We start from the raw sequence: 19,048 nt of genomic DNA, 5'->3' as shown, positions 1-19,048 counted from the left end.
AGACTTTGTTTAAAAAAAGTCTCTGTTTTAAATATACTAAGTATAAACCAGTAGTATATTAATTTAAAAACTTTATTAAAATCTTTTAAAAATAGTTTTATAATTAAAATTCTAATTTTAAAAAATATAATAGCTGTTTTTATTTAAATTCTGGTAGATACTAAAGTAAATATTTATACTTATATTAATATAAGATTTACAGTTAAGGCAGAAATATTTTTAAAAGTAAAGTTATTTAAATTATAAAATATTTAAAATATAACTAGATTTAATAGAAGATTTTTTATTTTTTTAATATATATAATTTATTTTAATTTAACAGTAGAAAAAAGGCCTTTTATAAAGGTTCCTTTTCTAGTACTAGACCTAAAATCTTATAATATAATTTTAAAAAAACTATAGTTGGTAAAGTAGAAAGTTCTGTCTAACTACTATAAAAACTAATTAATATAGTTTAATAAACTTTTATTTAAAAATAAAATTTAATCTAAACTTTTATAAGTAGCCCCCCCCGCCTTATTAAATACCAAAAGGTTAATTAAATATACTAAAAAGATATAGAATAAAAAAATAGATCAATTTCCAGATATAAAAATATATAATAAAAAGTTAATAGCTAATATACTATAAAAAGGCCTTAATTTATAAAAAAATATACTTTATATAAAAACTAACTTTGTATAGTTATAATTTACTAGAATATTTTATTAAAAGTAAGCCCCCCTATAAAAAAAATTATTAAAAAATAATAAAATAAAAAACTAAATTTAGTAATCTAAATATAAACTTTATAAAATTTAAATAAAACTAGGTTTTATATAACTAACTAAACTAAAGTATTTACTAAAATAAATAAAGTATTATATTTAAATAAAAAAATTAAACTTAAAAATAAAACTATTATTAAAAATACTAATTATTAAAAAAAACTAAAAACAGGTAATTTAAAAATTATATTAATAAAAGCAACCAGCTTTTAACAATATTTAAAAAAGCTAAAGTTAGAAATCTTTATTATTTTTTTATAGAAATTTAAAAAAATAATTAATAAAAAGATATAATTATTTTTTATTGTGTAAAAATAACAGGAGATTGCAAAAATTTTTTTTTTAATATTATAATCTAATTAAAGTATTTTTTAAATAATTTTTTAATATTCTACTGCTGTTCTATATTTATAATTATAAAATTTAACTAAATAAAAAACTTTTATTTAGATTTTTTCTGCTGTATAGAATAACAGCAGAAAAGTTAAAAACTATAAAATACTATATTATTAAAAATCTAAAAAAAAATTTATTATTTTAAGTTCTATTTTTTTTACTTTATCTATTTTAATAGCCTAGAAATCTAAAAAAGAACTTTATATAAATATAAACTATTAAAAACTTAATATATTAACTAAAAAAAACCTATATTTACTACTATTAATTAATAAAATTATTAACCAACTAAGGTAAATTAAAATATTTATAAAATTAGATATTAGACAGAATTTTTATTATATTTATATAAATCCTAATTTAAAAAACCTAACTATTTTCTAAATTTAATATAGTATATTTAAGTATAAGGTTTTTTTATTTAAACTAACTAACAGATCTGCTGTATTTTAAAAACTAATAAATAAAGTTTTTTATAAATATTTTAAAAAATTTATAACTATTTATATTAATAATATTTTTATTTATAGTAACAACCCTTTTAAGTATTAGATCTATATTAAATTAGTTTTTAAAAAACTATATAAAGCTGGTTTGTAAGCTGCTATTTATAAAAATAAATTTTATATTATTAAAACTAAGTTTCTAGATTTTATTATTTTAACAGACAGAATACAGGTAGATTTAAAAAAAATAATTATTATTAAAAATTAAAATATTCTAAAAACTATATATAAAATATAATTATTTTTTAAATTTTATAATTTTTATTAATATTTTATTAAAAACTACAGTAAACTAGCTCAGCTATTAATTTTACTTATATATAAAAATATTCTTTTTATATAAAATAAAAAATACTAAATAGTTTTTAAATTTTAAAAAAATATTTTAATTATAATACTAGTACTAATCTACTATAATTCTATTTATTTTACTAGATTGGAAATTAATACTATAAATAAAACTATTACTAAAATTTTTATTTAATATATTAATAACTAATAGTACTTTATTTTATTTTTTTTTAAAAATTATAATATCTGCTGAACAGAGTTATAATATTTATAATAAAAAAATATTAGCTATTATTTAATTTATAAAGATCTAAAAAATAGAACTGGAAAAATTATAAAAAAAAAGCCTTTTAAAGTACTTACTAACTATAAAGTATTAAAATACTTTATAATCTTAAAAAAGTTAAATACCTAATAAGTATAATAAACTAAGTTTCTATTTAAATACTATTTTTAAATTTTAATATAAACTAGAAAAGGCGAATATACTGGCAGATATATTTATATAATAAAAAAAACTAATAAATTAATAAACTAAAAATAAAATTAGATTATATTATACTTTAAATAGTTAGATTTAGAAATTCTATAACTATTAATAATATCTGTACTGTTTTTTTTAAATAAAAAATTACTATTAATTAACTAAATTCTATATATTAACTATAAATTAGATAAACTTATTTAAAAATAAAAAAATATTAATAATCTAGATAGTTTTTACTTTTTTTAAAATAGATTATTACTATATAAAAAACACCTAATAGTATCTAATAAAAAAAATTTAAAAACTAAACTATTAAATAAAATATACTACCAGCTATTAACTATATACTTTAAATAAATAAAAATTTTTAAACTAATTAAATAATATTACTATTAAAATATTTAAAATAAAAATACTTAATAATATTTAAATAACTATATAATTTATAAATATAAAAACTACTAAAAAAACTGCTATAAAAACTATTTTAATTATTTTTAACTGTTAATTAACTATAGTAGTATATATTTGTAGATTTTTATATACTACTAAAAAATATATAAAGCTATAATATAGTATATATAGTAGTAAACTAGTTTTTTGAATAAGTAGTATTAATTTTATATATAAAAAATATAACTATATAAAATATAGTTTATTTATTTATTAAATTTATTTATATCTAAACCAGATCTTTAGATATTATTATTTTTAATAGAGAATTTTAGTTTATTTTAGAATTTTAGTAAAAGTTCTACTATATTTTTTAAATTAAGCTAAAGCTTTCTATAGCTTACTATTTTTAAACTAATAAATAAACTAAAAATATAAATTAGTATTTAGTTAAAAAACTAATTTTTTTTATTAATAATTTTTATAATAATTAATTAAAAGTACTGCTAATAATAAACTTTACTACTACTTATCTGCTGTATATAATTTTTAAAATATTTCTATTTTAAATAAAATATAAATATTAATTTTAATTGTTATTTAATTAAAAACTTTTTATAAATATTAAATTAGAAAGTCTAAATATTACTTATATCTAAAGTATTATAATCTGTTTTAAAAATATTTAAAAATTTATTAAAACTAATATTACTAACTTTTAAAAATAATAAGCTATATAAACTAACTATTACTAAAAGAAAATCTTAATTTAACTAAAAAGCAGAGTATATATTAGTTATTTTAATTAAAACTAAAATTAACTATTTAAAAAGCTAGCTGATAAATAGTATAGCTTTTATAAAATTTTAAAATAAAAAAAAATATCTTTTAAATATAATTATTTGCTAATATTAAAATATATTTAGTATTTTATTTTAAAAAGCTCTAGTCTGCATCTACTAGCAATCTGCTATTAAAATAGATTTAAAACTAAGTAGAACTAATAAATATAAATAAAAATATAAAATATAAAATAAATAAAATTCTTAATTTTTATATTTAATAAAAGCACTTAATATACTAAATTAAATAATAAAATTTAAATAAAATAAATTTAATATAGTATTTTACTAGTAACCTATAAAATATTTTTATACTTTTAAAAAATTTTTATAACTTTTATTTAATAAGCCCTAGGTTTTTAAAATATTTTCTAATCTGGCTAAAAGCTGCTGTAGAGAAAGCCTTTAAATTTAACTATTTTAATAATAATTTTATATATAATTTTAAAAAATATATCTAGTCTACTATTATATTATAAAAATAATTTTAAAATAGATCTAAAAAGTACCTCTTATCTATAGATAGTTAAAACTAATTTAGAAGATAATATAAAAATAAATAAAATAGATTTAGTATAAACTACTAAACTATTTTAACTTATTTGCTCTGTTTATTTTATTTAATATATATATATAAATAAGATAATATTATAGGAATATATAGCTGCCTTTCTTTTTTTTTCTCCTCTTTATACTTAAGATTTTGTTAAAATAGCACCAAATTAATAGAATTATGTTGATCTGATTGGCCGTCACAGGTAGAAGATCTTTTATTAAATTTAGTTATATTTTAAATACTTTATAATTTAGATAACTTTGCTTTTAGAAATATCTTTATTTTAACTGTAAATTTTATATTAATATAAATATAAATATTTACTTTAATATCTACTAGGGTTTAGATAAAAACAGCTATTATATTTTTTAAAATTAAAATTTTAATTATAAAACTATTTTTAAAAGATTTTAATAAAGTTTTTAAATTAATATACTATTAATTTATATTTAGTATACCTAAAACAGAGACTTTTTTTAAATAGAGTTTTTTATTAATATATTTTTAAATTTGGCCTTTTTTATTATCTAAATTAAAAATATTTTTTTAAACAGTTATAATTTAAATATTTAGATTTTTTATAGTAGAAGTATTTTTTTAGCTAGTAATATAGTATAGATTTTTTTATTTATATAGGGTCTAAATAGAATTTTAGTTTTATTTTTATTATTTAATAGAGTAATTCTGCTGTTTAGGTTATTTTTTTAGTTTATAAATAAGATTTAATAATAGTATTTTATATTTTTATTAATACTTTTAAAGACTCTGGTATAAATAGTAGTATATTATTTAAAATTAATATTAAACTTATAAAACTTAATAAAGATTAGTTTTTTAAACTTTAAAAATAACTTTTAGTAGAAGTTAAACTTTTAAAAATTTTTAAAAATATCTCTTTTACCAGCCAAATAGTAAAATTAAATATAGAAATTATAAAATTTCTATTTAAATATTATTTTAAAATATATTTATTTTAGTTTAGTATTCTACTTTTAGTTTAGGTTAATATAGATTACAGCTAAATAAAATAAAATATCTACCTTATTTTTAAAAAATTATTTAGTTTTAGTTTTTAGTTTAGAAAGTAGATATTTATAAGTATTACTTTTATAATAACTAGCTATATAAATTTTTTATATAAATAAGTTTTTATAATAGTTAATATTAGCTTTAAGTTTTTACTTAACTACTAGTCTTTAATTTTCAAAAGTAATACTTTTTCTATTATTAAATATTAGAAAATTAGAAAATTTTGTAGTTTTTTTAAAATATAGTATTTTTAATCTGTACTGGTTACTAGGGTTAATATAATATTTTACTTTTACTATATTTTAATTTAAATTATTTTATTTTTTAAAGTATTTTTTTAGCCTTTAGTAGATTAATATTATAAAATAGTACTTTTTAATTAATTTTTAATTAAGTTAATTTTTTTTTTAGTTTATTTATTTTAATCAATAATTTATTAATCTTTTTTTAAACTTACTATAGGTTTTTAATACTAATTTAAAAGTATATACAGAATTTTTTTTATAAAAATTATAAAATTTTTTGGCTGTAATATCTTTACCAGGGGTTTTACTAGTCTTATTTATAAATAAAATTAGTTTTTATATATTTTTTTTTAATAACTTAGTTTTTAATATATTTTATATTATTATAACTGTTCCAGTTTTTTAGTTTTAATACTAATTAATTTAAAATTTAACTTAATTTAAAGTTTAGTTTTTATTTATTAGTTTTATATAGTTTATAAACTATAGTAATAAAATTTTTTTAATTTTAGCTATAGTTTAGTTGTATATAAAAATTTTTAATTCTAAAATTTATATTTTTTTAAATTTATATTTTTTAAAACTAACTGTTATTGCCGTCAGCTTGTATAGAGAAGAGGAAAACTTTTTAATTATAATAAAAATATATATTTTATATATTTAGTTATAAAAAGTTTTAAAAAATAGATATTAAAAAAAATAATATTTAAAATTATATAACAGCTGATTAGATTAATATAATTTTATTAATTTAGTATTATTTTAATAAAATCTTAAGTATAAAAAAAAAAGAAAAAAAAGTAGCTATATATTTCTACAGTATTATCTTATCTATATATATATATTAAACAAAACAAACATAGTAAACAAGTTAAACCAGTTCTGTTTTAGTGGCCTGTACTGGGTCTGTCCTGTTCACCCTCACACTATAGTATTATCTAGGCTTATTTTAGTAAAGTTGGATTATAGACTATTTTTCTTTTATTAATTATTTTAATAATAAATTTTTTTATTAATACAACTATAAATAAAAGTTTATATAAACTAATATTTAGTGTTTTATTACACCAATTCTAGTATCTTATAAAATTAATATTATAGTATATTAAATATTCTACTTTAACTAAAGTTGTTTCTAATATTCTATCTACTAGTTTTAATATTTTTTTATTTTTAGACTTTTTATTTAAATTAAATATTCTGTCTACAGTAAAACTAAAAATATATTTATATATTAAAGTTATTATTTTTAAATATATAGATACTTGTCTTGCCCAGGACTTCTTATACTAATTTAATATTTAAAAAATATTAAAGTTTATATTTATATATATAAAAAAATACTATAATATAAGATATAAACTTATAAAATTTAATATTAGTAATTTTATTTATTTTTACTTATATTATAAATATACTATTCTATCTACTTATAGCCCTAATATTAAAAAAAGTTTACTTAGCAGTATACAGGCCTGTTTACGGTTTTTAAAGTTATTAGTTGCTATATATACTATTTTAAATTACTGTTATTTTAGTTGATTTATCCAGTAATCTTTATTACTTAGTTTAAATCTATATTTAAAGAAAATAATTTTTTTAGCCAAGAGTTGCCCAAGCCCTTTTATATTATTAATAAAAAATTCCCTAGTAAAACCAACTATTAGAAAGTTAAAGTAATTATTAATAGATATATAATATACTATAGCCAATACTATAAGCCTATTTTATAGTATTTAATTTATTAGTCTAGATATGGCTTTAAAAATAATTAGTAGATTAAGGCTACTAATATTACTACTAATAAGTTAATCTAAAAGTATAAATATTATTATTTATAATAAAAATTATATCTGTTGGTTTTAATATTTTAAACTTGTATTTTTATTTTTTAATATTTTTAAAGTTGTACTTTAGTTTATCTAATTAACTGTCTTTTTTTTAATATTTTAAAATTTTTATATTTTTATTTTTTAACTGTTTTTTTTTGTATATTATACCTTTTAATATACTTATCTTTATATCTTTTAAATTATTATTATTTATAATTTTATATATTCTAGATTACCTGTCTCTTATATATTCTGGTGATTTCTGGATAGCTTTGTATTTTTTATATATTCTACTTTTATATATTTTACTATTTTTAATATAAATATTATCTTTAATAATCCGCCATCTGTAGCGGTTTGCTTAGTAGAGATTTTAGTAATATTAATTCCACTGTTATTTTTTATCTTTAGTAATTCTTCTGTGGTTTAATCTTCCGCCGGTTTTATATAAGGAACAACTATTATAATTAATAATATTAATTATATTCACACTTATCTGGCTGCAACTGTCACACCTGTTGCAAAATGACTGTTATTTTTTTTAATTAGAAATCTATTACTCGGCTATTGCCTTTTTTATTAGGGGCCTGTTAAACCTGTGGCTGTTATTTTTTTATTAAGGGCCTATTAATCGGCTGTCGCCTTTTTAATTGTGGGCCTGTCAAACCCGTGGCTGTTGCCTTTTTTATTAGGGGCCTGTTACTCAGCTGTTATCTTCTTAATTAAAGGTCTATTAAACCTGTAGCTGTTATTTTTTTTATTAGGGGCCTATTGCAAGGTGGCTGTTACCTTTTTTATTAAAGGCCTATTACTCGGCTGTCGCCTTTTTTATTAGGGGCCTATTAAATATTAGGGGCCTATTACTTGGCTGTTATCTTTTTAATTAAAAGTTTATTAAATTATGGCTGTTGCCCTTTTTTAGTAATAAGCAGATACCTCTCTATAGTACTAAAAACTAGTACTTAAAGTATGTAGCTTAGGCTGCCCTTTAAAAAAGCTAAATCCTACTTATAGTATTTTGTTATATATTTTAGATAGACCGCTTTTGCAGGTCTACTATATAATAATTAAATAGTAAATATAAATACTTTTCTAATCTCTACTTTTTTTAGCCTTATAAGAAATAATGTTTATTTTTATTTGTAGCAAGCTGCTTCTAATTTACTGCAGATCTTATTTTAAAAAGTTGGATCTTCTATATAATATTTAATAATAAGTATTTATACCTGAGCACAGCTACTTACTTGGCTAAGTATAGTAAGGTATAGCAAAATATAATTATCCTAGTATAGAGTATTTATCTAGACAAGTATATTATACAAAAGCTCTGGTTATTTGGCGCTAGCTTTTATATAACTTACTTATTAACTATATAATAATATTTTAAATGCTAGTAAATTAACTACTGTACAAATTGATGGGTCTCCTGGGATTAGGGCTTAGTGCTGCCGGGTATGAGATCCGGGGAGTTCCGCTGTCCTCTATCCTGCGCTGCACAGTATATTTTCTGCTAAACAATACAGTACCACAATTAATTAAGAAGTTCAGATCGAAGGAGTATTATCATAGGGAAAGAACATTTGGAAGGGAGACCTATGAGTTACTTGTCACCCACATATTGATAATCATTTCTGTAACTTGACAGCTACTAGTAACTCCATCCCACCGGCTCATCTAATACACAGAGCATTCTTTGTAGTCCATCCCACCGGATACCTCTTCCATCCCACCGCTGCTTACTGTTGGATGACGTGATCGAGGACAACCCCTGACAAATGAGAGGGTGTGAGGTGAGAGTGTCCAGTCACCTCGGCTTTTCCCCTCAGGGCCCAAGCCAGCCCCGCCAAGCTGCAAGCCCCTCTTGTTTACAGCACGTACAATAAATATCTCCCAACCCCTCCACCACATCGCAACAATCATAGCACTGTATACTTTTCTCCAGAGAACCAACCATCTCTGGCATCATTACCATTCACCACACATACATCTTCTCAACCTAAGTCAACCAAAATGTCCCCTCCCTCCTTCCGCGAACACATCGGCCTCCCGCCCTCAACCGCCACCCTCCACGACTCCACGCTGATCATCATCGACGCGCAAAACGAATACGCCACCGGCAAGCTGCAAGTGCACGACGCGGCCCACTCCCGCGCCGCCATCGCCGACCTCCTCGCCCGGTACCGCGCCGCCGGCGCCAAGCAGAACATCGTCCACGTTTTGCACCGTACCCCCGCCGGCGCCCCCGTCTTCACCCCCGATACCCCGCTGGCCGAGGAATTCGAGGAGCTCCAGCCCCGCCCCGACGAGAAGGTTATCTTCAAGCACTTCCCCAGCTCCTTTGCGCAGACGGAGCTGCACGAGCACCTTCAGGGCTTGGGGGCTGTCGGGAAGAAGATCGTGCTCGTCGGGTATATGGCGCATGTGTGTGTGTCGACGACGGCTCGGGCCGGGCATGAGCTCGGGTATGAGGTGCTGGTGGTGAAGGAGGCGGTGGGCGATCGGGCGATTCCTGGTGTCGAGGCGGAGACGTTGGTCGATGTCGCGCTGTATGAGATCGGGGATGCTTTTGGGACGGTCCTTAAAGAGGGGAAGGAGATTGGGGAGTGAGAGGGGGTTTATGTCTCCGGAAATGAGTAAAGTTGGGATGTTCAGGGCTGTATTTCAATTTCAATGAATTTGTGAGGAACTGACATGTATAGCTTGATTCTGAATGATAAATTGCTCAGTGCATATCACAGAGTGTAGACAGGCGGGTCGCAGCCAGTAGCTAGCTCGTAGCAAGGTGCTGCTAGCTCTAACAATTGAAATCGATGCAGCTCCTGACCATCTAATCTCCGACCTGCTATTGGCATTGTGCCTTGCCCTGGGCCGTCCGTTACTTCACTGGCATCCAGAAGTCTGACGTGACTCGTGTGTCTCTCATACGGTGGCGGCGGACATGTACCGTACTCCAGCACCTTTTCGCAGATGCTCCCATCCGGTCCTATAACTCGAGGGGTCATATAGATGGATAACGGGATACTGGCTACAATCTGCCCACATTGTCAACTTGATGGCTGCCGCTGTGATCACTCTAGAATAACATACTGTGTCGAATAAACGCCCCTTCCGGTCCCGAAACTCGGCGCGGACCTCAAGAGCGTGCTCGATCGCGATCATCTTCGTCCGCACACTCTGCGAGCACAAGCTTACGCTCCGCGGCAGCGCCACTCGCGAGCTCAGAGCCCACTCCGTGCCGGTGCAGCTGACAGATCCACTTTCCCCGACGGGGGACCGTGTTTCTTTGAACAGCGAGTGGGTTCTCGAAGCGCTAATGGACAGGATATTCAGCGCTGCTTGTGCGGCAGTCGCATTCAATCGGATGTGGTGGCTTTCGACCACTTCTAGTGTCAGGGCGGAGAGGTTGACGTCCTTGCATGGCGCCTGGAACTCCATGTCCACGGAGAATATGGACCCGAAAGGGATGGTGGGGCTGGGGATTGAGATGCAGTATTCAATACTCTGGGCTGATTGGCCCCCGGTCGTCTATATAGGGCTTTATTAGCCTATTCGAGATTTCCACACAGAAAGAGAAATGGGGCGTTACCAGTGGAGATTCCGTAGATAGCGGACATAGCTCTATATCAGGAAGCCTGTAAATGCTTAGGGCTTGCGACACGACTATATCCTTCCAAACTCGGCGCTCAATGATCGCTTCGATTTGGTATGTATGATAGGCGTGATTGGGGCCGACGGATGTCTCAAAGGGATCGCCCGGTATCGGGATGTCGAAAAGGAATTCATAGTTCCCCGCTGGGATATGGAAAGAGGCGTGTATTTTGGACGAGGCGAGCTCTTGTTCTTCCTTGTACGTGATGAGCTCTCGGTTTTCGGTGATCATATCGTTGTTTCGCTTACTTCGGAAGCAAGCGAAGTCAGAAAAGCCTCCGGAATAGAAGGATGTGGGAGATATGTGTTTACATCTTTAACCGTCCTACAAGCCTGACTTTGATCGTTTTGACCCATATGGCTTCAGGCAGGGAAAGGCAAAAACTCCCTGCAGTGGAGGCCATGTCTCCAGCCGTCTGGGATGCTGAAAGAAAGATACATGACTTATCCAGTCTGTTCAAAGGGGTTTGCGGTTAGGGCAGTAGTTCATGGGCTGATGCAGTGCGACCGACATACCTAAGGTCATAACATGCTTTCCCCGTGCGAAACATTACTCAAGCGCGACTGAAGAGAGTATTGATAAGCTTGTCAGACTGATAACTCTCAGTCAGAATGGAAATCTTCGTCCTCTGAATCCCAGTGGGTTGATTTCATTTGTTTTTCTTATATTGTCTGCTGCTGAGCGGACCTGCCTAATTGGTTTCGGAGTCCCGACTTCCACTCATGTAATGATCCCGCCCTACTTTGAAAGTAATTTGAGAAGTAACATGACAGCATTAATATACCTCTGAATTACCTCTGCCTGAATAAACCTATTACTATCAGCGTGACACATAAATGTGAGATTTCATCTCACGCCTTGGAATCCACTGGCTCCCACACCAAGCGCTTAACCATCTACTCTCCATCAGCGCCAACACTGTTGATCACCGAGCCAAACACCTCCAAAGCATGACCAAGATAGTCTTGGACACCTGTGACCCGAGGAGTCATATCACTACCTAGAGGCAGAAGCTTCTCATTTTGATGGCCTTTCCCAACTCCCTCGCCGACAACAACCTCATACAAAGCCTGCATCGCCTTGTCCTTGTCACCGTTGGGTTTGGGCTTTCCATCGATCAGTAGTCTCTGGACCTGTTCCACCACCGTTCCATTATAGTCCCCCAGCAGGAAGAACTTTCCCAGAATCACCGAGTTAAGCATATTAGTGTTGAAAGTCCCCCGAGCACCACCGTCAAAGTGCGGATATTGAACGGAGCGACCTCAGCCAGGACCTTGGTAAGTGCTGACCAGAAACCACAGTCAGACAATTCAATTCGCTAAAGAAGCAAGCCCCTCATGAGTGTGCATTACACTACATACCATCCAATCCCGCCTTTGCGCCCGCGTACACTCCCATGGGAGGGGGTGCCGTCCAGCGAGGCCCCGCTGCTCATGTTGACGATCACGCCCGACTTGCGCTGGCGCATATGGGGCAGCACGGCCCGGATGAGACGCAAGGGGCCGAAGTAGATCGCTTCCATCTGTGCTCGCACCTCCTCCTCGGCGAAGGTCTCGATGGGGGCGTAGACGCAGTAGCCGGCGTTGTTGACCAGAACGTCGATGGGGTCCCCGCGGCGTTCGAGCTCGGTGATGATCTCGCCGCTGTTGCGACTATCCACGTCCAGTTGCACCCATGTTCCGCCTGCAGAGTCGAAGTCAGTGACGAGGTCTGGGGGTCGCGATGACTCGATGTCCGCCAGCTTGGGCGGCGCGGGCCAGCGAGAAGCCGAAGCCGGAGGAGCAGCCGGTTATGAGCCAGGTGAGTTTGGTGGTTGTCATGATGAATCGGGTAGTAATTATGAAGAAAGCAGAACAAGAAGTACAGCAGATTTGTCTGCCCTCAAATATCACGTTCCGGGGATATCGCTGCAGTAAGGCCGTGGGAATAGTTACAGCACTCACTAAATCCGCGGACTTGTCGTACCTATCCCCGGATAGCTTCAAGGTTATTTCAGTCTAGTCAAGATCTTTGATCGCACTCACTCCGCCGTGAGACTCGAATGAGTCAAATCAAGTACTACTGACTGGTACCTCTTATTGAGAGTACTTAGCAATTCGAGTGGGAGTATGTCCCCAAGATTCACATGATTGTCTACCTAGTTATTCCCTGGGCTTATCCTCGCCAATCTCTTTGCGTTGTTGAGGTATATGGGACTTGAACGTGACCATGGAGAATATGTTATCAGCAATAGACACTTTGACCGAGTGGTTAAGGTGCTGGCCTGCTAAGCCAGTGGGTTCGCCCGCGTGAGTTCGAATCTCACAGGTGTCGTTTCTTTTTGTGTTTTTTACACCCCTTCCGAACCCCATCTTTACTCCTACCTATCTTTCCAGCCCGGGTCCCGCTCAATTGCTCACTTCCATCTTCATAATATCTTGCATCAGGATACACCAAAGCTTCACATGTACGGAGCGTACTTGCCAAGGACTAAGTATTTCACGTCTAGACGAAGTAACTAATGCTTAACGTATATCACTGTGCGAATGACTGCAACACAGCCGCCATACACTTATTCCACAATCATTCCAGTTCATGCTGATGCTAAATCCTCTTTTGCGCTGACCCATCACCGCCCCATCGTGAATATTGTCTCACGGAATGCTGAACTCCATCCGGACCCTGCCCCTGCAACACGACCCGAGACGTACCGCCTTTTCTGATAGCTCGCCGGAAAGGAGACATCTCATGAGATGGCCTAGACTCATGACTCGGAGAAATTGTAGCCTTCTTGCGGTCGACCATGGCATTCATCACCGCCTGATTCCAGACCTAATCAGCAGGGGTGAAAGGGCACTCGAAGCTCCACGCCGCTCGAATTTGCACGTCGTGTTGCTCAGGCAGGGCATCCAGCTCAATAGATGGAGTGTGAAACACCACCTCGACAGACCCACCATAGGCGGTACTGCGTGCTAGGCGTTCGACATGAGACTTGAATGCTGTGAAATCGCCATCAGGGATGGATGCTGATTTGTGAAGCGTCCAGCTGGAACCGACTCGAGGATTAGTATTTGGAGATATAAGATTGAGCTGGGTGAGCATACCTTGGCCTGTCTGGACTTTCACGCAGCCAGCCAGCTACTATCTCCCCAAATCCGGAGCCGTTCTGAACGGAGGATTCCTCCCATGACTGACAGCCACTTGCATTACCCGCCACGAGTTGCCCCGATCGGACTCCCACTACCTTCGTACAGTCGATCCAGAGGTCAAAATCAATAACTTTAGATTGGTCGTCCGCGACGTGCGTTCCAAGGATAAAGAAGCCTTGGGCGGAGAATTGAGCTGCCCTATCAAAGAAGATATGCGGTCGTCCGACGTGGAGGCCATTTCCGCGGGTGGCAGTCATAAAGAGCATTGACGAGGAGGGGAGGCGAGACGTAAGCAGGGCACGATGTGCCCGGTGAGCCCTCTTTAAGTCATTAATTCAATTGAAGCTGAGACAATCTGCGTCATAGTGCATTCTAGTTGAAGTGAATCTGGTCAACTAACGATATAGTGTCTCAAGTTGCCAGCGGCCATTCGACCTTGCTGACCAGGATGCTGCTCACCGCCCGTCGCACCCATGTCGATATTTTCACGTAGCTGAATTCTTGAATCCGCATCCTCGAGACAAGTAAGCACTGGCCAATGGCCTGTAGTGTCAGACCAGTACTAAGCCTGGCTGAGGACTACGGGGCACCGGCTGTTCTGTCCGAAAAGTCCCGGTGACAGAAAGAGGCTCCTCCCTTCAACTGTAACCCACACCCAGGTCTCGTGAGAGACCTATAGAGTTGACAGTGCTTTATCACGCCGTACACAGGATTGGGCATGCGATAGCATCGACGTTGCTGCTTGAGAGAGGCCAGGATCCAGACTGTCGTGACAGCTTGAGCCAGGGACTTCTGCTGCTACACAAGGACGCTGACGTCGAGACGGAGAATGACCCTGATCGCCGGACACGGTTTAGCTGGGCTTTCGAGAACTATGGGCGAGAAAATAGTGGAGAAATATCGTCTGTAAAGCGACCTACCTGCTCATAGTAGCAGCTGCAATCTTCCCTGTTGTGGTTAGTTTGTTAGTTTGCCTCTGGGGACAGGCGCCCCCATACGCCGTCACGGGTACTGTTGACCCCCCCCAAGATACCGTCATAAGAACCGCCTTCCCTCCGAGGATCCTCTAACTTCCTTCTACTTCTCTTAGCCAAATATTAATAACTCGTATAGACATGGGATCTCTTCGAACAAGGACATTTGTTCTACGGGCGTGATTCGGACAAGAAGAATTCCGATGTCCATCATATCGCTGAAATGATTGCTATTATGGGGCCACCCCCGAGAGAAATCACGCAGAATAGTGTCTGTGCAACCGAGTTCTTCGATGGCGAAGGTATATATGGATCGTAAGCTTCCAACAGTCTTTTGCTGATAATGAAATAGGGGGTTGGAAGGGAGCCATCAAAATCCCTTCCATATCGTTGGAGACGCTCGAAGAGAATCTGGAAGGTGAACCACGGCTGCTTTTCCTCCAATTCTTGCGCAAGATGCTCCAATGGAAGCCCGAAGAGAGGATGTCGGCAAGAGAGCTCTTGGACGGCCCTTGGTTAAGGTCACCTTAATGCCCAGATCTGCTTGGCGGGTGAAAGCAAAACGACACCGTGGTCTGAGTCCCGGTTGTGCCAGGCATAGGGAACAAGGAATGATCTCAAGTCTTTCACTGTCAAGTACATTTCCACTCTACGGGCGCAAAATCTTATGGTCCAATCATGCATGATAATCAAGATCACCTAGGCAGCTGGTGGGTTGCTCGTGTTACCTGTACTAGGAACCCTAATCTTCACCATGCCTCTCAGCTTCAAGGTAAAACTAGGTAAGGGCTGGCTGAATTTGAGTACCTCGGAGAGGCCGTTTAACAGCTTGCGCCTGGCCAAGGCTACCGCTCGCTGCCAGAAATTTTGGGGGGTAATGCGGCCGTATGTTGGCCTCCGTAGCTGTCATTCTCGGCGTCGAATTTGACAGGTCCTCGCATTCGATTTGTAGGTCTTGCTTCTCGCGAGTTCCTCAGGAAGCTATCTGTAAGAGCCTCAATCCTACCACTCCAACTGCAGCCAGGAAACAAGATCCACCCTGTACCGTCAATTGCTGCGGCGCGGCATTCTCCTCCTTGGAACAATCATCGGGCGGATTCAGACCGTCGCAGAGCCGCTGGTGCTGAATGGCCGCCATACTTGCCGCGGTGTCCTTGTCAATGGCGACACGACAGGGATCTGGGGTGGCCGGCGGATATGTTGTGTTGCGAGGGATAACCAAGTCCACTTCGAAGCGCGCGGGCTATAGTGACTAGGAGCCCGAGAAATCCGAGCCTTCTCGCTGGAGAGAAGTGCATGACAAGAGTGAAATCCCCCACAGGGCTTTCTTACTGTGAGAACAAGGATAGCAAGGCAGTAAGCAGACCTTCTACAAAAGGCGCGTTAACGCAAAGAGATAAAACAGAATAGGGGCACATCCCTGGCGCCGAGACGCTATAGTGTAGACATCGTAGGTCAATTTAGGGCTGATTCTTGGTACAGAATTTCCTCCCTGCGCAGGTCCTCCAATTACAAAAAACCAAGTCCAACCCCGAGATGGCAAAATAACATGCCAAGGATGTATGCCAAGACAAATGTAATTAAAAACTGAAGCGTCCAAGGCTGAACTTACGGAGATCTCCAAGCCTCGGTCAGATGCCTCAGTCAGATGCGAGCCCACGCCCGGAACCCAGTTTCCACTTACGGAAACTCGCCTCCGCACTTGTCAGTCAAGCCGGGCTCATGCTTGACTTCCACAGCCCAACAACCCTTCACCGCAGCCCAATATCTCGATCTCGGAAGGTCTTCATAATGCAGCTGAAGTTTTTGCCTGGACACGACGGCAGAAACATTTCACGCGAGCATCTACGGCACGCTTGTGCCTCTTGCCGTCAGAAGAAGGTGCCTTGCCTAAACCCTCACTGCTTGGTGGACATCCAGCACTGATGAAGGGAATAGAAGCGATGCCTGCACCATAAATCACGACGCATCGTACAATCTGCGCAGGTGGTATCTGACCTAGAACGTGAGGCGCAAGAGAGCCCTCGTGTCTCGTCGCCACAGCACAGAACCGAGCAACGACAGCCCTCACATATATCCCCCTCCATCCCATCAGCGCCAGGGTCGAATACTAGCAGAGGGAACACAGACCCCGAACAATTCGCATGCGATACCAATCCTGTTGTCACCCTGCTGGATGACCCTAAGTCAAGACTCCCAGAGGGTCAATCTCAGAGAGGGGACGTGGGGGCGTCGTTGCATCACGAATGCCTCTCCCCTCCGATATCAGAACCACAACCTCACGGACACACAGCGAATGAATCTATAGCACACACGGTCCCTGTGCTACCCCCAGAGCCACAGCAACAGGCCCTCATCGACATCTACTTCCACCGCCTCCACCCCATCCTCCCACTCCTCGACGAAGAAGAAACCCGCTCCCAATTCGCAACCAACACCCTCCCCCTCCCCCTCCTCCAAGCCATCTGCCTCACCGCGTCCAAAGACCCCCGCGCCGCGCCCTTCCTCTCCCTCAACCCCGACCCAGCCCTCCTTCCCCTCGAAACCTTCGCCCGACTCCTCCACACCGACATCATACGAAACATGCCCAGCCCCCAAGAACGTCGGATCCTAACCATCCAGACCCTCGCCCTTCTATCGTTGCACGCATGGGGCCCCCACGGATGCGACGAGGCCTCCATAGCATTATCCCAAGCCGTCCATCACGCCCACACGCTGGGCCTGCACCTCGCCCCGCGGCCGGGGCGGAAGACCCCCTCGGCGTCGTCGCCCTCCAGGACCCTATTCTGGTGCCTCTGGAGTCTGGACCGATGGAACGCCGCCGTCAACGGCCGCCCGCTGCTGATCCACGACTACGACATGGACCAGGAGGTGCGCGACGTGCTGGCTCTGCCTTCGCCTACTTTCTCACCGGCCTTCCGCATCTGGCTGCGCATCGCCGAGCACCTCGGCTGGGTGATCCGGTCGTACCGGCCCGTCCGGACCACCTATGACAGCCGGGCACAAGACCTGGGGCTCTGCACCTTCGAGGACCTCGTCAACGACTCCGATGGCTGGGCCATCGACGCCGAAATCCTGGGTAAGTGTACTAGTAAACAAGCCCAACCCAGCCAGCCCAGCTAAACCCAGCCCACCAGCCCCACCCCCATTCACCCACAATCCCTAACCCTGATAAAAAGAAACCCTGGAACTCTACCACCACGCCGTGATCCTCCTCTCCAAGCACTCCCAAGGCCTCCAGGGCCGGTCCCGCCCCCGGGCCGCCCAAATCCGGCAGAGCCAGGCCCTGCACAGCGTGGCGGCCCTCATCCGCCGCCACCAACGCCAACACCCCCACCCCCACCCCCACCCAACCCCGCCCCTCGCGCTCGCCGCGTATACAATCGCACTCGCCTTCTCCATGACGTACAGCCACCTCAAAGAAGCCCGATTGCCCAGCGCCCGGGCGCTGGCGCTCGAGCAGCTCGATCTGTTTCATCGGGCGCTGCGGGGCTGGGCGAGGACGTGGTGGCTTGCGGCTGTTATGGCGCATTTGGGGCGGAATGCGCTGGAGGGGGTGCATCCGCAGCGGCGGGAGCAGGAGCTGGGACGGGTTGGCCTAGCGGGTGATGGTGATGGTGGCGGTGGTGATGGTTGTGAGGCTGCGATCCCTCTCAGCGTTGAGAATCAAGCGCTGGCGCCTCGTGAGATTCATCATATTGATAATCCTGACGGGGTGACACTGCTGCCCAGCCACTCGGCGGGTGATCTTCAGGGCGAGGGCCTCGAGGCGCAGACGGCTGAGATCGCCTCGCTTCTGGAGGGCTGTTCCGCCCTCTCGTCGTCGGAGTACGGGGCGTATTTTGATAGCTTTTGGGAGAATTTTTCGGATTCGGGGTTTCTGTTGCCGGGGTTCTTCTTGGGGGAGCCGGCTGTTTGCTGATGACTTTTCTGGGGGGGGGGGGGGGGGAGTA

General features: G+C 36.7%; 6 protein-coding genes and 1 non-coding gene across 7 annotated transcripts; 4 read left to right on the top strand and 3 right to left on the bottom strand.

Moving 5' to 3' along the window:
- Window positions 1-9,207: 9,207 nt before the first annotated feature.
- BO86DRAFT_389633 (putative isochorismatase family hydrolase) lies at window positions 9,208-10,073 on the top strand. The gene has a single exon (XM_025672187.1). The coding sequence runs from the start codon at window positions 9,355-9,357 to the stop codon at window positions 9,949-9,951; it is 597 nt and encodes a 198-aa protein (XP_025527317.1). The 5' UTR covers window positions 9,208-9,354; the 3' UTR covers window positions 9,952-10,073.
- A 3-nt stretch (window positions 10,074-10,076) lies between these two features.
- Window positions 10,077-11,444, bottom strand: BO86DRAFT_431223 (arrestin C-terminal domain-containing protein; the record flags this gene model as incomplete). The annotated part of the gene is made up of 4 exons (XM_025675758.1): window positions 10,077-10,376; window positions 10,432-10,869; window positions 10,931-11,240; window positions 11,305-11,444. Coding segments are annotated over 4 exons (1,188 nt in total), but the record flags the coding sequence as incomplete, so codon positions are not given.
- Window positions 11,445-11,889: 445 nt separating this feature from the next.
- Window positions 11,890-12,813, bottom strand: BO86DRAFT_431220 (NAD(P)-binding protein; the record flags this gene model as incomplete). The annotated part of the gene is made up of 4 exons (XM_025675757.1): window positions 11,890-12,168; window positions 12,222-12,266; window positions 12,351-12,629; window positions 12,721-12,813. The coding sequence occupies 4 exons, from the start codon at window positions 12,811-12,813 to the stop codon at window positions 11,890-11,892; spliced, it is 696 nt and encodes a 231-aa protein (XP_025527315.1).
- A 412-nt stretch (window positions 12,814-13,225) lies between these two features.
- Window positions 13,226-13,306, top strand: BO86DRAFT_t146. Its single transcript has one exon. It is a non-coding gene; the product is annotated as a tRNA-Ser (tRNA).
- Window positions 13,307-13,456: 150 nt separating this feature from the next.
- BO86DRAFT_389632 (uncharacterized protein) lies at window positions 13,457-14,414 on the bottom strand. Its single transcript, XM_025672186.1, has 2 exons — window positions 14,077-14,414; window positions 13,457-14,018 (listed from the first exon to the last, which is right to left on the bottom strand). The coding sequence occupies exons 1-2, from the start codon at window positions 14,385-14,387 to the stop codon at window positions 13,805-13,807; spliced, it is 525 nt and encodes a 174-aa protein (XP_025527314.1). The 5' UTR covers window positions 14,388-14,414; the 3' UTR covers window positions 13,457-13,804.
- An 823-nt stretch (window positions 14,415-15,237) lies between these two features.
- Window positions 15,238-15,626, top strand: BO86DRAFT_314164 (uncharacterized protein; the record flags this gene model as incomplete). Its single annotated transcript, XM_025668031.1, has 2 exons — window positions 15,238-15,397; window positions 15,448-15,626. Coding segments are annotated over 2 exons (339 nt in total), but the record flags the coding sequence as incomplete, so codon positions are not given.
- A 1,141-nt stretch (window positions 15,627-16,767) lies between these two features.
- On the top strand, window positions 16,768-19,017 carry BO86DRAFT_456600 (fungal specific transcription factor domain-containing protein; the record flags this gene model as incomplete). Its single annotated transcript, XM_025677175.1, has 3 exons — window positions 16,768-16,976; window positions 17,034-18,174; window positions 18,275-19,017. Exons 1-3 carry the CDS (start codon window positions 16,818-16,820, stop codon window positions 19,015-19,017), a joined length of 2,043 nt encoding a protein of 680 aa, XP_025527312.1. The 5' UTR covers window positions 16,768-16,817.
- Window positions 19,018-19,048: the final 31 nt, after the last annotated feature.

Source organism: Aspergillus japonicus (assembly GCF_003184785.1).
Source record: "Aspergillus japonicus CBS 114.51 unplaced genomic scaffold BO86scaffold_27, whole genome shotgun sequence".
Classification (NCBI taxonomy): Eukaryota; Fungi; Ascomycota; class Eurotiomycetes; order Eurotiales; family Aspergillaceae; genus Aspergillus; species Aspergillus japonicus.
This window is presented reverse-complemented; position numbering and strand designations above follow the sequence as displayed.

Coding starts and splice junctions, on each gene's coding strand:
- BO86DRAFT_389632 (XM_025672186.1), bottom strand. CDS start 14,387: ATGCTCTTTATGACTGCCACCCGCGGAAATGGCCTCCACGTCGGACGA. Junction 14,019..14,076: donor GAAAGTCCAGACAGGCCAAG/GTATGCTCACCC, acceptor AGTCGGTTCCAG/CTGGACGCTTCACAAATCAG.
- BO86DRAFT_389633 (XM_025672187.1), top strand. CDS start 9,355: ATGTCCCCTCCCTCCTTCCGCGAACACATCGGCCTCCCGCCCTCAACC.